The sequence below is a fragment of the Lycorma delicatula genome, chromosome 1 (assembly GCF_047948215.1).
Source record: "Lycorma delicatula isolate Av1 chromosome 1, ASM4794821v1, whole genome shotgun sequence".
NCBI classification, from domain to species: Eukaryota; Metazoa; Arthropoda; class Insecta; order Hemiptera; family Fulgoridae; genus Lycorma; species Lycorma delicatula.
The window spans coordinates 259017177-259034685 of record NC_134455.1 but is presented as its reverse complement, the minus strand read 5'-3'; the positions used below and the strand labels follow the sequence as shown (position 1 = coordinate 259034685).

The 17509-nt window shown below is 30.1% G+C and overlaps 1 protein-coding gene across 1 annotated transcript in view; it reads left to right on the top strand.

Moving 5' to 3' along the window:
• The window catches only part of LOC142330835 (uncharacterized), a 159688-nt gene that overhangs the window by 64134 nt on the left and 78045 nt on the right, over nucleotides 1–17509 (top strand). The window contains exons 2-3 of the mRNA XM_075376295.1: nucleotides 2345–2540; nucleotides 16754–16777. Of these exons, the coding sequence (XP_075232410.1) occupies nucleotides 2345–2540; nucleotides 16754–16777 (220 nt within the window). The remainder of the gene's footprint in view (nucleotides 1–2344; nucleotides 2541–16753; nucleotides 16778–17509) is intronic.

Genomic DNA, 17509 nt, shown 5'->3' with positions numbered 1-17509 from the left:
AGTATAAAGCATACTGATTAACCATCACGATTTAGTAATACACACCACTTATACTAATCACTGTGGAAACGTATTATCTTTGCCGATAATAAGTTAAACAGATCGCTTCATACCAATAATAAAACAATCTGGAGTAATCTTATTTTATTCGCCAATCGACATCGAAAAAAGAAAAACTATTTTAAATTATTACAAAGTTAATTGATGCAGAGATATAAATATTGCTATCAATCATATTAAAACGCATCGAACAACAATCAATGTAAACAGATAAAACTTATAATTTTGCTAATATATACTTTTTTGTTTGAACTAACAAGGAAACTAATTAATTAAAATTAAAACCTTCTAGCGTTTATAAGATTTGTTAGAAATCATGTTTTTACTTGAAGAATAATGAATCGGCTAAAATCTTTATGTAAAAATGACCTGAAAACCGTATGTTTTTTACAGTCGATTTTTTTTACCATTAAAATTAATGAGATTCAACCTATTCTTATATAATTAAGTAATAATATGTTTGTTATTTTAATAATAATGATAATAATAAAAAATAATAATGTTATAAAAATTTTTAATAATGTATATTCTGACTTGAGAATCGAAATGGTACTTCATCATTATTCATTAAGAAGAAGGTTTACCAACTGCATCCTTAGGATTTTTGGATTCTAATCTATAATAAGGAATCCGGCTAAATTTTTTCTCATTTCCAAATGACGCAGAAATATCCCTCATACTCTTTCAATTCATACACGTCTGTAACAATGTAATTACCCTCAAACTTTTATTTACATTAATTTTAAACGCAGCTAAGATATGTATGTAGTAGATACTGTTACAGAATCGTTGTAAATGCCCTAGAAGGCATAAGTCCCCTCTAAAATTAAGTTTCAACCGTTTTCAAGGCTATCTAGATTAAGACCTTCCTTTCAGAATTGAGGAGTAAAGTGATTTTCCATCGTCTTATTCCTATGAAGTCTATGTAAGTAAGTTTATGTTATTAAGTCTATACTTAAATATATTGTTTAATCTCAGTACGGCATTGAAATCAAAACGCAAATGATATTAGTTCTTTAAATGACATCTTCATTCTGTTCATCAAACGTATTGACTGTAAAGTTAACATCATTACTGTCAGAGAAAGCAATTTTGTTTGGTGTTCTTCTATCGCGGATATTTTACATGCGTTACAGCAATTACATTCTGGAACAGATAATGATAAACAAATCAATGTAGCCATTTGGAAACAATACATCTCACAGTCCACCGCCCTTTTTTCTTTAGAGGAAAAGGTGTTCGTACCTAAAATCACGAAATATTTCATAGAAATTCAATGTGTTCCCTACTACTTTCAAATTTATTACTGATAAAACAAATGTTATTTAAATTTGTAGTAAAATAAAATCCTTATAATTATTTTGTGATATTTAGTGCAGTATACAGTATCAGGTCATTCATTACTGAACACACGACACTGTCTTGTTATCTTACAAAAATAATTAATAAATTACATTTATTTTATTTTTACCGGTGTTTAGAATGATGACAAGAAAAGTTAACTAATATTAATACTGTTAATGTTATACGCAATAACTTATATGTATTTTTATACCAAAACGAAGATGAAAGAAAGCTTTCATTGAAACTAACTTGTTAATTTCAGATAATCAAATATCGATTTACCTATAACAATTTTTCACGTTGCAAAATCATAATACAATTTTATTCTTGTTTTTTTAATGAATATTTTAAACACTGACTTTAAAGTTCAATAGAAACTACTAATCTTTGTTTATAAATCATTTAATTTCAATTATTTTTCCAAATATTTATGAAAATGTTTCGCTTGCAACTGTACAACACATGACTGTAATATGATAATATTAAGTATTCATTTGAAATAATCTTGACCTTCTTAAGCTAACTAATTTTTTTTTTTTTTTTTTATGAGTTACATAAGCCTTTATCATGAGTTTCTGTTAAAAATTTCCTTTATCCATCTTAGGGTGTAATTTATGTTATCCTAATACAGAGTAATTTATGACAGACATCTATACTTTCAGTTTCTGACATTTCTAGTACCATGACCTAGTTCTTGCAAAGAATTTCAGAAGGTACACTTGTCGGATATAACAAATTCAAACGGGTTCAACAGCAGCAAGGTGAAGAGCTACAAGAAGTAGAGAATCAGTTGTTTCACTAGTCGGTGAAAGAATTTATGTATGCATATAGTACAGTATAAAAGTAACATGTCGGTGTATGTACACTTCTTTGAAAATATTAGCTATGATTCCTTTGAGTACACTGTGTTTGCGTTAATTCAATTCGTTTGTTTCAGCAGCACATGGAACCATTACATTATGGAACAACCTACTCTAGTGTAAAGGATTCGTCATCGTGGATATTATGGCAAGGACATGAAAATTTACCTCACAGCAACAAACACGGTCGTCTCTGGAGCGCTTTATTAGCATTTGCCGTGTTTGTCGTCATTTTAATAGTATTAGCTATCGCTGCTCTAGCTATCTACATGGGAGGTATTTAAGATATATAATTAATTTATTATTGTCTTTTAAAATAATTATTAATAATACATTCTAATTTATTTCATTGAAGTCAAAAAATGTTAACATTTCCCCGCTTAATTAAATATTGCTTCATTCTGATCGCCAAGAAAAAATATCATACTAGGATTTTTATACGTTTAATGGTATATTTAAAGGTAATAGATATTCTTTAAAGGTATAGTGATGTTCAATACATCAATATGACAAAGAAAAATTGTTATTAGCTTGTGTGATATACAATAGGTGGCAAGTATTTTATTTTAACGGATTAAGAGAAAAAGATACATTTTAATTACATATTCCAATAACATAGAAAGTCCATTTAACATTTCTTTAATGCCAGTTACATTCTAAGAGTTCTTAATTGATGAAAGAATACCTGGCAGTAAGTTGGGTTTAAATAGAATCATGTAGTGGCTTCATGAGATCATTATCTTTTGGCTTTCCTCTTGTAAGTGAGTTCCGGAGCATCCCTACACACAGACCAGCAGTAATGCGCAATTATTGCTTCATTCCAACGACCCTGATATCTTTGTTCTATTACAAAAATATCCTGATGGAATCTTTCTCCGTGTTCATCAATGACAACTCCAGAACTAGGAGGGAAAAAGTTCAGGTGTGAGTGCAGAAAATGGATTTAAGGGACATGTTGCATCCGAGTTGATGGTATTTTTGCAGAAGTACTGTCACCAACTGACTGCAATTTTCATCTCTTTTGTTGCCTAAAAATCCACGGATCCCTTTAAAGCTTTCCAAGTTTCCTTTCCTTTCCCCTCCAAAATTCAATCAAACGTAGATCCTTTACAAATTGTCGAATTTGTGGCCCAACAAAAATATCTTTCTTAATTTTTGCATCACTTAATGTAGGAAATTTGTCTCTTAAGTACTTAAAGGCTTGTCCTTCTCGGTTCATGCTTTTGACAGAAGTTTACGTCAAACCCAGCTTTATATGAAGAACATTTTTTGGGTCCACGAGAGGCTCGGCAACGACATTTTTCTCGCTAAAGTTATGATTTCTTGCAGGCCAGTCTGCTTGAATATAATATGATTTCCTATCCCTGCTGTCCCACATACATAAAAAGAACCAGTATTTGGTGTGCTCCAGTTGCGTTCCTAAGAGTATAGCGATGACTTTCAGATTGCCACAGATTTTCCACTTGTGTTCAGCATATTTGATTGAGTCTAGTAGGATTGCCATGATTGCATAAGTCTCCTTCATGTGAACTTTATGACCAACAGGAATAGAAGGAATACGGTGGCCGTTGTGAAGTAATACAGCTTTCAAACTAAGCTTGGAGGAATCTATGAATAGCCTCCAATCAGTTGGATCATGATTCAAATTCAAACATTTCATCAAGCCATTAACATCGCAGCAAACAATAAGATTGTTTTTCTTCTCAAAAAAATAAAGCAGATTCCTATGACGATGTCTGTATTGTGAGACACTGATGTGTTGTGAGACCATCATTCCGGAAATCATATTCAGTACCTCAGCAACAAACATCTTCCCAGTCTTGACTGCCTCAGTCAGAATGCCACCGATGCGAATGCCATGAATGACGAATGTCATTCGTGGCATTCGTACTATGAAAGTATATATATCAATACTATGAAAGTATTTGTAGTTAACCCTATAAATACTTTCATAGGCTTGAGTAAGATCGTCCCGATTTAGCTGATAACTAATCCTACATCTACCCGAAAATGGGAAAAAGCGAGTTCCACACGCAACAGCACTAAAACAACTAACAAAACAAAACCTAAAAACTTAAACTTGAAATCCACAAAACAAAAACGTACAATAAAATAACAACAGATATTAACATCTTGACTACGAAGGGAAGATACCCACCATGTGACGAGTCCGACCGCCACGCCACCCCCTCCGTACCTAGCCCTTAGGGGCTTTACCGGAGGTCATCTTCAATAGCCTCAAGACATATTTCAGTCTGACTGCTATGAAGATGCCACCGATGCGTATGTCACAAGGGACATTCACATCGGTGTACGTCACCTAACATGGACATTAACCCTAAACTGATACCACTTATCAGTCTCAAACGAGACCACAGCGATTGGACTGCACGACCTACCCGAGAGGAGAATGAGCTCAACGCATAACACCAAAGATAACTAGATACATACGAAACCACAATAATAAAACACTAGTTAAAACACCGAAGTAATAAATCAAAAGACATGAAACCTACAATTAGAAGACACTAATAAGAAAACAAGAACAATCAAAGACTCAAAGACAACAATAACACAACTAAACACGAAATAATAAATAACAAAACTAACTAAACCCTAACAAGAAAAAGAGCAGCCAAATAAAATAATAAAATACAACGAAATAACAAAACTATAAAAATATTCAGACAAGGGAAGACCTACAAAGATATCAAAACTAGGAAAATCGCGAAGCAAACGACAGGGACAGCAACAGAGACAACACAAACAGCACAAGCAGTACGAAACACGCATTAACAAAAACAAAAACATAGAAACCTAAGGAAACATAATTATGAACAGAACATAAACCTAAAATAACTTCGAACTGCCCGTACAATCACGTAGATCTAGGTATCAATCTTGTTACACAACACTCCCGCGCACGCTATATGCGGGACATTCATCTGGCCTACAGTCATGAGGGACGCAGGCTTCCCTACACGGAAACAATTAACACAAATAGGAGGACCACCTGCTTTCCTAATTGGACAGTGCTTCGTGTAATGTCCCTCCTTGCTGCAGTAGGAACACAGCTCCTCGTCCATACATGCTTTAGCCACATGTCCCAATCCGGAGCATCGGAAACACCGACTCACTCGAATATAATCATTAATCTTGCAAAACTCATAATCCACAAATAACCTACCTTTCCCGAGAAAAGTAGCACCTAACTGCTTGTCACATTCAACTATGTAGTGTACATTACTGCTGTTCCTGTTCCCTGCACGAAAAATTATCGAAACAATTTTTTAAAATAATCCTCTGAATATTTTGTATTCCGAGTCCGAACCGCATCCAAAAACCCTTACTCTCCCAAATCTCGTGGGACGTCGTAAACAATCATACGGAGTCTCAGGACCTTACTGGCCACCGTCTTTTTTTGAATATTCATTAATCCTCTCATTGCTTCTGATACTTCGTTCGCTCAGTCTCACTACCACCGCCACAATCCTGGCACCTTTCGGATTTTCCTTCAAAATAAGAATGCGCAAGCCTACCATCCTAGCCTCTAAGTTCTTTATTATCTGGCCTTTAAAGGCCGAGTAGTAACACCTGGAGGTTCAAAAATTAATAATATTTTAGGCCTAGACTTTACAACATCAGAGGCAAGCTTCTTTACAGGTGACGGTGGCGGTGGCGACGGTGAAGCAAACACTCATTCACCCATCCCGGCCCTGAAACTTTCGATATATCCCTAAAGTTGGTCGTTCCTCTTAACTGCCAATAAATGTAAAAATCGAAGCTTACGCATACGCGACTGTATGAAAGTTACACTTCTTTCTTTAATATTTTTAAGATACCCGACAAATTCTTCGATCTCAACACGCAGTCCATTGAACATGACCACTAGTTCGCTAACAACCTCATTAGACACCACTGAAAAGCCATTTATAGATTACTTATCCCAGCGTAATTAGTAAAGCTGGTGACTACTTTAGCAAGAAGCTACGATTAAAAAAGATCAATATCAAACAATGTTTTGTTAGCATTACAAATTGCACAGTAATCGCAAAATGTAAGAAGCCCGATACAGTCTCATCCTACCGGCTGCTGTAGATATGGTGAACATTATTATCAGTGAATCTGTTGGGAAGCTACTTTCAAAAGTGCCTTTCAACAACAACACCATCAGACGCAGAATTCAGCTCATAGCAGAGGACACCAACAATCAATTAATTCAAAAATTAAAAGTGAACTGAAAGAATTTGGCTTGCAGATGGTGCAGCCACAGATAATAATGGTCACTTGATTTGCTACGCACAGTTTATAGATGACAATAACATTGTAGAAGACCTTCTCTTCTGTAAAAGTATCATTGCTGGTGCAAAGGTTCAAGAATTGCTCGACACCCTTAATACTTTTGTATCCGAAAACAGTTTAGAGTGGCCTAAGTACGTTGTCTGTGCTGATGGTGGTCGTTCTATGTTCGGCTGTTCTGGAGGAAAGCCTTCTTTTATTCGAAGCAAAACTCCTGAAGCACTGTGTACTTACTGCGTAATTCACAGGGAAGCACTCGAGTCAAAATAACTGTGCCCTACATCGAACCAAATTTCAGAGTACGTAGTGAATGTAGTAAATTTTATAAAAACTCGGCCGTTGAAGACAACATTTTTCAAAACACAACGTAAGGGTACAGCATCCAAACACATGTCTTTGTTGTACTACAGTACTTTGCGATGGCTTTTGAATGCTAATGTATTGTGTCATACGTTTGAACTGTGGCAAGAAAACCATATTTTTCTTAAAGAGGAGATTAACAATAATATTTATACCGAACATATTACGAATGAAGATTTTTTAGAATTTAACTGACTTTTTAAAAAAACGAATGCTCTGAATCTCTCCCTGCTAGGAAGCAACATGCACCTTTCAAAAGACTGACAAAATTTTAGCTTTTATTAAAAAAATATTAAAATTATGGAAAAGAAAAATTAATGTAGACGGACGCAAGTAATGTTTCCGTTTGTTGCAACAATTTCTGACAATTTTTGAATTGAATTCTCTCGATATGAAATCCATTTTTGAAGAACACTTTTCACTGCTTTGAGAAATATTTTCAAAATCATAATATCGATAAAAGATGAATATCCATTCCTACGTGGTAAAGCGTAGAACATGTTAATTCCATTTGCGACTTATTTGTGTGATGCTGGATTTTCGGCAGCTGGGTTTTGATAAAATTTAAGTATTGCGCGGAAATTATGGAGAAGGAAAAGAGGGTAGCTGTGTCTAGTTTCATTCCACGATTTGAGAAGATGTGCGGCGATCAAAGGTTCATCCACCCACTAATTATTAAAATATTAATTCAATTTTTTCATATTTTTTGTGATCTAAAATCTGTACTACCTATTTTTACATGGTCCTTGCAAAATATTATCGGCTATTTTGCAAAATGTACTTGTTAGAATTTGATTTAGGACGCCTTACGTAAATCTGATTCAGTAAAAGTGTCGAGAATAGAAAACGTTTGGAAATCATTGATTACAGAATGTAAAAATAAATAAGTCGCTTTAAAAACATAATAAAAAAAGAATATTTCATTCAGAAGCCTGTAGACATATTACGATCGTATTTTATTTATTGCAATAATTATATAGTTCATGTTGCCGAGAAATAAATTCGACAATAAGTTAAACGTATTTTTAATGTAGTATCTCATATGACTGTTACTAAAATAAATTTAAAAAAGTGTTATAAACATGATTTGCTTTGATATATTAACATATTAATTATACTTATTTATTAAACCTCATTCTTATATTTATTGTATAAAATTATTTTCATTTAAACTAAGTTATTTTGATTTTTACTCCTACGAGTCATCAATAATAATCAAAACCGACGCGTGATTGCAAGTTGTTGCTCAATGATTCGCCTTTAGTGAACTCTTTAGATACAACCGGTAGCATTTTATAAAACTAAAGCCATTGATTTAGCTGTTTAGACTAATAAACCGTTAGAAATTAATGTAGTAAAAGTTCTATTTGCAGACAGCGGTTAAACGCTTGTATAAACTTCACTGGAATAGCCTTCGAAAGGAAATAATAGAGTATAAGTCAAAATATGTCTGTATCACTCTCTCTCCCTCCGCGCGCGCGCGCGTTTTTATGTGTGTGGGTGTATGTATCTCAAAAAAATAGGCTGTGCTAAAAATGAATTGAATAAAAATGATTTAATGTAAAGTAGGTCAAATTATTCTGCTGAATAAAACTTAAATAAAAATGGATATTGTTCTATAAAAGCAATTATTATTTTTGTTGAAAAATGACTGTACATCTTCACGAGTAGTCTACGCACAACTTAAACTGAAAGTTTAACAAATTAATGAGGTTTTACTTAATTTCACTCTTCATTTCAACCATTCATCTGAGTTTATAGATTGTAACATTTTTTAATTTCGGTTATAAAACTACTTACTGCTGAAAAAAAAAATGATTTAAATACGATTACTGGAAATAGAGATAACATTCTTTAATGTTAAATTTTCATGACAATAAAATATTTTTAAAAATTCCATATTAAAAAAAATAGCTTTCGTTAATTACATATTTCATAGAATTATTTTTGAAGTTATAGAGATCGTACGTAAATTGCATATACAGTACTGAAAAAAATAGACTAAAAAACCGACATCTTTGGAGTTCTTTACAAAACATCGAGTTTATTGCTGTTTAAAAGTTCTTAATAAAATTATATAAAATGAAATAGGCTTATTTTGTTACGTATTAAGCTTTTTCATTTCTACTTTCCCGTCTAGCGCTATAGCAGAACTATAGCTTTAGAAGGGAAAGTATGAAAGTATTGTAATCGGTCCAATTTGGGCAAATGCTGTTTTCACCGGATGTAATCGTTGTGACACCTATGGAACCAAAAACCGAAATGAAAATTTTCCGGATGTTCGTATGTATGTTTTGCATTCCTTATATCTCCAATACTACTGGACCGATTTTGACCAAACTTGGTCAGATTACTTCTGTACATGGGGCACTGATGCCATTAAATTTTAACGTAAAATGTCAAAGGGGTGAGGCTGTACAGCAAAGTTACCATCAGTATCTCGAGATTTCGCCTAATTAAAATTTTATTTTTCTTAGGCACATTTGTTAACAATTAAAAAACAATAATATTTGAAAAAAGAATGTTTTGCAAATTGCATCCCCAACCCCAAAAAATTATATAAATAAACTAGCGACTAAGTGGGTATACTGCCTTAATAGTATCCCCTCTCACTACAAGGAGCGTTAGTGTAGCACTGACGTACAGCTGGTGTAATCATCTCATATATTGTGACGTCACAAGTGAGTGGTAGAATTAAATAAATGAATAAAATTTAAGTGTAAACAAGTATTTAAAGTGAATACTAGTACCGCCACACCCGCGCGAATGAAATACGGTATGCGCGCACGCTTTAGTTAGAACCATAGAATTAAATAAATAAAAAATATTATATTTAAATAAAACGATAAATATTTTAAATTACGTTGTGTGTGTAAATCGCGCATCAGAAAAAATCGCGTGACCGGAAAGTCCTACAAATGTCAACTTTTTTTTTAACCGTTAGTTACAAAGTTATGACGACTCATTCAGTTGTTTTCTTTCGTTAACTAAATTATTTTGAATTGTATTCTATTGGAAAACCTTTCGTTAAATAAATCACATATTGTTAGTAAAAGCAAATTCGGTCACCACATCCGTACATAATTAACGAAGTTATTCTTTCAGTTTCGCTTAAAGAAAACATTATTTGAAAAGTAAAGTTTTTGTTAAATAAAAGTATAAATTTACACTAATGTGTTCTACTATTACCTAATTAATTTATAGTAGTAACTCATGGTGACAGTTAGTTCACAAATAAATTAATTAGTAAAATAAGAAAATTTATGATTGTTGAAAATTAAATGCTGAATTAATGTACAATGTATAACAGCTGATGTATTATTAAAAATTGTGATGCTGCTTCAAATAAATAACATCATCTTAACTAGACCAGTATAGATTTAACTTTATAATAATATTCCAAAGTAAATGTATTTGTGTACACTGTTGCTAAATTACTCAATGGTTTTAATAATGTTTGTGTTATTTACCAACTAACTACCACAAGTATGTTATTGATGACATTACAAAATGCAATAGAAACATTTCTACAACCGTTTGTTGTTTCATTTCTTCTGCAAATTTTGAAATTCTAACTTGTGGCTGTGTTTTTCTTTATTCCAAATATTTTATTTATATTAATATATATAAATATTATATATATATATAATATTTATATATATATATATATATATATATATATATATATATATATATATATATATATAATTTGCGAGTATTAACAGTATATTCAATTCAACTAATAAAACAAAGAGAAACCTTTTAGTTTCCCACTTTGTTAAATCTGATGTAGGATGCTTGTTATTCTTGAAACGGGCTAAGCCGTTTTCGGGAATGAATTGTAATTCATGACAGTTCTTTCCCTGCAACATTTATAATTATAGCACTTAACACACATACAGGATATTTAAAATAAAAAGCATACAGTTACTTTTTTACTGACCAAAAGAATTCTCAATTCAATCAGTGTATTATTTTTTATGTTTGTTCAAACCCTACTCATGACCAAATGCACTGCTTTCAATGGGTCTTTGTTTACTGTCAGGTGATGATGTCTGTAATAAGTTTCTTCCCGGAGACCTAATCAAATTTTTTAAACAAATAATTGCATGGTTATACGATGATTTGAAAATTTTTCATTATTTTTTAGTACTATATTATTATTAAAAAAGTGTTATGTCTTAAAGTCATTATAATAATCACAAAACTTCAAGTAATTTGTTCAAAGATTTGGGTAAAAACAAATCGCATTCAAGAACGTTGAATGTAATATAAAAAAAATTCAAAGATTTGATTTAATTGTATTTTTGAATTACCAATTTTCATATCTATTCATTTATACATTTATATAAAAACACTGAAAAATATTAATAAAAATAGTTTTAAAGGAAATTTAATATACTTCAATTAAATTTCTTGAAAATCTTCAAAAAGTTGTTTGAAATTGTTGCTTGGAAAAACCAAAAGGACAAAATAGTAATGTTCTTTGAACTAAAAACATTATACAAGTAGGATGTTTAACTAGTATACTTATCTCAATAAAAGAAAAATGACAAAAACTCATGTAATTCCTCACTTTAGTGAGGAAATAATAATTTAGTGTGATATATTCCAGAACATTGAGTTCATGGTTTTCTAAGCACGGCATGGAGCTGTTCCAATGTAATTGAGAGGAACTTTTGTGCTATTTCATTATAGTTGAATAAAACTTTGATATATCACTATCAATCTGAAACCAAGGAACAGTCAATACTGGGTTGCATTTAGGGAACTTGTTCCAAAAGAGGTAAAAGCCATCCTATCAGCAGGAAAGGTGATGATCACTGTCTTTTGGGATGTCCATGGTATAATCTTCATTGAACTTCTGAGAAGGGTAAAATAATAGCCGGGGGTATTATATATATTTGCAGGATCATCTAAATCAGGAAGTAAATGAAAAATAACAATAGTTGACAAAAGAATTTGTAGTTGAATGTGTGTCCCATCTATCCAGTAACATTTACTACAGTTTCATTTTTAATTTCTTTGGTTTCTTTGTTACCATTTTCATTGAACTATGACAAGACATGATTTAATACTTTACAAAATATGATAAAACTGCTTTAAAAGAAGATGAAGAGATAAGCATTGATGGAATGAGAATAATTATAAGAATCACAAATCATGTGCTGAATTTAGATGAGGAAAGGAGGAATGTTTGCGGAGATTGATCAGATGTGTTATAGATAAACTGAGAGGTATTATACTCGGACATAGTTTTTCTGTACAATACATGCTTATCATATACTTTACTGATAAAGTCTAGGATTTGACTAAATTAACTGCGTTCCTATTTTAGCAATACATCGAGGTACAACTTATATTAAGAAATAAATGTATTAATTTTCTAAGCATTTGGCACCGTTGGTATTAATACAATTGTATAAATTACAGTTCAACTCACCAACAATTTTCAAATATATTTCCACATACTTTCGGAGTTGTACATCATCATGTACGGAGTCATACATCATCAAAAATTATACTCCACCAAATTTGCAAATATTTTAGTCGTAAACATCTTACAGACATGATGTTACAGTCTTATTGACGTATAAATTATTTTTTATTTCTTGATGACCGACTAATATGAACGTAACAATTTTAATTTGTTAATTATACGTATGACATATGAATTTTGAATTAACATCTTATAGAAAATCCCTGATGATGTAATAGCAACTCTGAAAGTAAAGTCACAAAATTAAAGTAGAAAAAAATAGGATTCCATAGATAAAAAACAAAATAATAAAACTGAAAATAATTAACATCATTTTTGTGAGAAATGATGACAAATATCAGTAACTTTGTGGGATAATAATATACAGGAAGTTTTGCATCTATAAATAAAAATTTTAAAAGTAAAAAAATCAGGAAAAAACATTTATGTAAAATTTTATATATATGTATATAAATATAAAAAACTGAATTTAATAACCAATACAATTTAAAAAAAAACTTCAATTTCAGTTTACATATTAACTAAACACTATCCAATTATTCTTTAAATATTCCTTAAATTTCAGGAAATTTTCAAAATATTGATTAAGAGTTCAGGGAAATTTACTATTTGCAGTCTTTTTTACCTGTACCAATAATTCTTTTCTAAAATATCACAAAATAAATGATCTGAAGCTAAATTTACATAATTCCATTTTAAGAACAAGGAAGAAGCCACTATGTAATGGCATGGCTACCATAAAAAGATGTTATCCAAATGCAAACAAAACAATGTTAAATTTGTAAAAAAATAATAATAAATAAATGAACTTCTTAAATGAAAATTTACAGTAAAATTATATCTACAGATTTACTCATGCACTTCTATTAAGAGTATATGTAAGGTTTTTTAACACAACATACTCTTTCATAGACATAAATATCAAACGACAGGTTCGATCATTGTTTAGATGAGGTACTGGCATCCAATCATGTTAAAAATTTGTAATCGGTCAACTTCTACTGGCTAGTGATTATACTATCAGCATCTAGTCTTCTGATTAACTAATGCTGAGTTTGATCTCCAATAACAGATTGCTATTTATATCATCATTATCAAAAATGTTGCTGTAATTGAGTTCCTGCCTGTTGGAATACAAAATAAGTCAATAACTAAATTTTCATTTTGTAGGATTATAGTTTCTCATGCAGTAGCAACTTCATAATTTGCAGACTGGGGCAACTTTAATTTACTCTACTGAAGTGTTGTAAAGTTAAAAATCTGTTGACTTAATTTTTAATCTTTTACTGTGTTTAATATAAGATATGTGAAAAGGGTTTTTATTTGTTTATATAACCTGTGTGCTCCAGAACTCTGAAATATGAAACCTATTACATGAATTTTCAACACATATAAACCGAATATTATTCATATTTAGAGGATATTATAATTTGTGGATGATTTCTATATCACCCAGAACTGGTATTATGATTATAAAAGTTTAATTTTGATTAAACATGCTTAACATGAATAATATGTGTGAAAAAATGTTTTTCTCAAAAATCTATTCTAATTTATTAGTAAAAAAAATTCTTATTTGAAAAATGAAGCCGCATTAAACCTATTTCACAGCATTTATATTCCTTTATATATTACTGTATTTTGATTCAGAATAATTGATTTATTTCATTACTTTTTACACATGTTTTATATATTAACTTTAATTATAGGCTTCTAAAACTACAAAATGATTCAAGTTTATTGCTTAGTCTGTCAGTCACTTTACTTTTTAGACATTCATTAATAATTATCAAAAGCAGAATTATGATATTCAATTTCATCTCAAAACAGAGAACACTAAAATTCTTTGAAGGCCAAAATATGAGATAATTATGATGGTTTTTTTTCTGTTTATATGAAATTATAGTATAGTTAAAATGTAAATTTATAAATTATTAATAAATTTTATCTAATATACTGTAATTATTATTTTCTTTAAAAATGTAATACCAGTGTATATTTATTTTTATTTTTTACACACCAATCAGTGTGTTTCAGTTCACTTTCAAATGACGAATGTTGATTTACACAGTGTTTGTATGTTTTGTGTATTTTCTATATCGGTACTATTTTCTCAGATGTTATATTACATATAAGTTAACAAACTTATCAACTATAGATAAAAACAGAAATATAATATAATCAATCAAACATCAAATCAGTCATTTATAAACAGTATTTTAGCAAAAACCTGTTATCAAAACTGTGATTTTCTTTTCTTTGTTTTAGAACAGTTACAACAGAACTGATTCTGATCTCATCCCATAAACTATTTTTTTTAATAACTACCACTCTACCACAAAAAAGAATATTCACTAATTCCACTTCTGTCGTTTGTGGACGTGGACTTCTTAATCCACTTCTATCAACCAAAATAAAGGAACAATGTTTGTGTTACAGTTCAGCCTACAGAAAAAGGTCTTATTATACATTGCCTGCCATTTTTAACTTCCTATGTAAAAGATTTTTTATCAATTTATTTAATTAGGCTTAAAAAATATTTAACAGAAAAAGAATTCTATTGAAATAATACTAATAAAATTTAAATAATACTAATTAAATTGACTTGTATTCATAGAGTTGATTTATAATTAAGTATATAATTGAATATTTTTTCAATAAAGACTATTTATCTATTCTGTATAACTGTTCCAGAATGATGCTAACCATATGATTACATCATACAATAAATGATGTACATAGTGTTATTGTCTATTACATCATACAATTATTATGATTGATAAATACTTTTTTAATTACTCATTTTATGTTTCTATACTGTTATAATTAAGGTTTTCCCATGAATTTATTCGGTAATATTTGGAAAATCTTGTAGCAGTCCCTCTTTTTATCCTACATGAGTAAAAAAATATCATGGAATTTTCCTTTGTTTTCCTGACATGGTTTTTGTATTGAATTATACATTGATGTGAGTAAATGTGCATTTATTTATTTAGTTTTACTTCTGATCAAAAGCAAATAATCATAATAAATAATTAGTTAACAATAAGTTAATTTGACAAAAAGGGTACATTAATTTATTGCTTTACACTACCTATCCAAGTCTTTCTTATGGTTTCAACATACTTGAATCACTTAAGATATACGAGGCATCAATCATAGCTGGTTTCTGTGTAAATAACTAATGTTTATTATACTGTTAAACCCTACTATGATTGACAGTATATCACTTACAGAGCTGAATATCATCTCCAGTTTGTTGGGCTTGGTATATTGAATCCATTAAAGAATTCGCAAAAAACCATTTCATTCCTTACTTTTCCTTATAACCTATCGTTTAATATTTGTTGTTGTTAAGAATAGCTATGCTATTTTTGGGAGTGATTTGTATTTGATATCAGTTTACTTACAAACTTTCAGTTATAGCAACTAACAAAAAAATATACATGGATTGACAGCCAATCTTTTTAGAAGCCACAGGAAGGAAGGTTTTTAAAATCATACTCCTGTTGTTTTATAAAAAAATAGTTTTTTGTTACATTTAAAATTTCTTCTCTTTAATACTAGTAATTTACATCAAATATCACATGATACAATTTTTACATATGCTAGAGTCACACCATGCTTTATTATGGGCTTTTAGTACATAAAGTTTTTTTTTTCAAAACCAAACATATAACAGCTAAGGAGAACATTTATTTTAAAAACCTAAATTGAATATTCAGCTTTGATTCATTTTAAAAAATGCTATCATATATGAATTGCTACTGGATGATTGTTTTTCCCACTTAGAACTTCAGAAAGCAATAGAGCTTCTTACAAGTAGTAGATTCCTCAATAAATAAATCACTGCCAATATAATAAATAACAGATGAATCAAAGTGTATAATTTTACTTTTTTCTGTTTACAAATTAGAGAATCATTTTTTATTGGTTAAGTTTGCATCTTATTTTTACCTTCTGGAGGATAAAATTTTTAAAAAGATCTCTTAACAGGTGCCTAGTTTCTAATAGGATTCAAAATTTCAACCTCCTAGGCACCAAGTTTCAGGAAGTATTGTAATGAATAAATGTATATATATATGTGAGTGGTATTTCAGTTCTATTTTTATACAGATGTAGATTTGTGTAACTGTTTTTACTGCAATAATTTCAAGCTAATACCTATTTTTTAAGAAAACATTAATTAATCTCAATTTTTAAAATCAGTCTAAGATTTTCATTATACATTACTGATAAATTAAAACATTCAAAACCTAAATATTTTACCTTATATTTTACTTTTTAAACAATATTTATGATTCAAAAGAATTTTTTTATTTTGTTTCAGCAATGCGCTTGGATTCTGGAAAATGTAAGTAATATATTTTCTACATCAATATTCTTAACTACTATTATTTTTATTCTTAATTACTATTATATTATGAATTCAAATCATTGTAAAGTAGAAATCTTGCTTTTTAAGAAATGTGAATTTTTATCTTTTTTTTGTAGATCATTAATCACATGACTGATTTTATGGTATTCATTCATTTCTATTGTGTACTTATCTTTTAACCTCAACATATCTACTTCATTTTACATTCTCAGATATCCATTATGTATATTCTAGTCTCTATAATCTTCTCTTCATTTTTACCCTACCATGTTCCACTATTATCATTAAGGTTTGGTGGACTGCACCTCCTCCTCAATGGTACTGACCCAAATTCTGTAATTTCACCTCTCCTTTTACCATTGCTATAAACAACGGTGGCCAACATTTATTCACAAAATTCAATCTTTTAGAAAAAAATAGTCCTGGGGCTAGATGTCCCAGATATTTATAAGAATGCACTCAATCTGTTTATTGATTCTATGAATTTCAAGACATACTAAATCAGAAATAATATGTTGCTATTTTTTGCTTTGATATCTCATGCTAAACAAAAATATGATTGTGTGATTGTGCCACTAATAATGATCATAGCCATATTTGTGAATTCTTAAGTTAGTTTCAAGTAATGGGCAACAAGAAAGGTTTCTGTCATGTTTTTACTCAAAATCCTCTTTATATATCAGAATTATTATCTATTATATCTTGTTG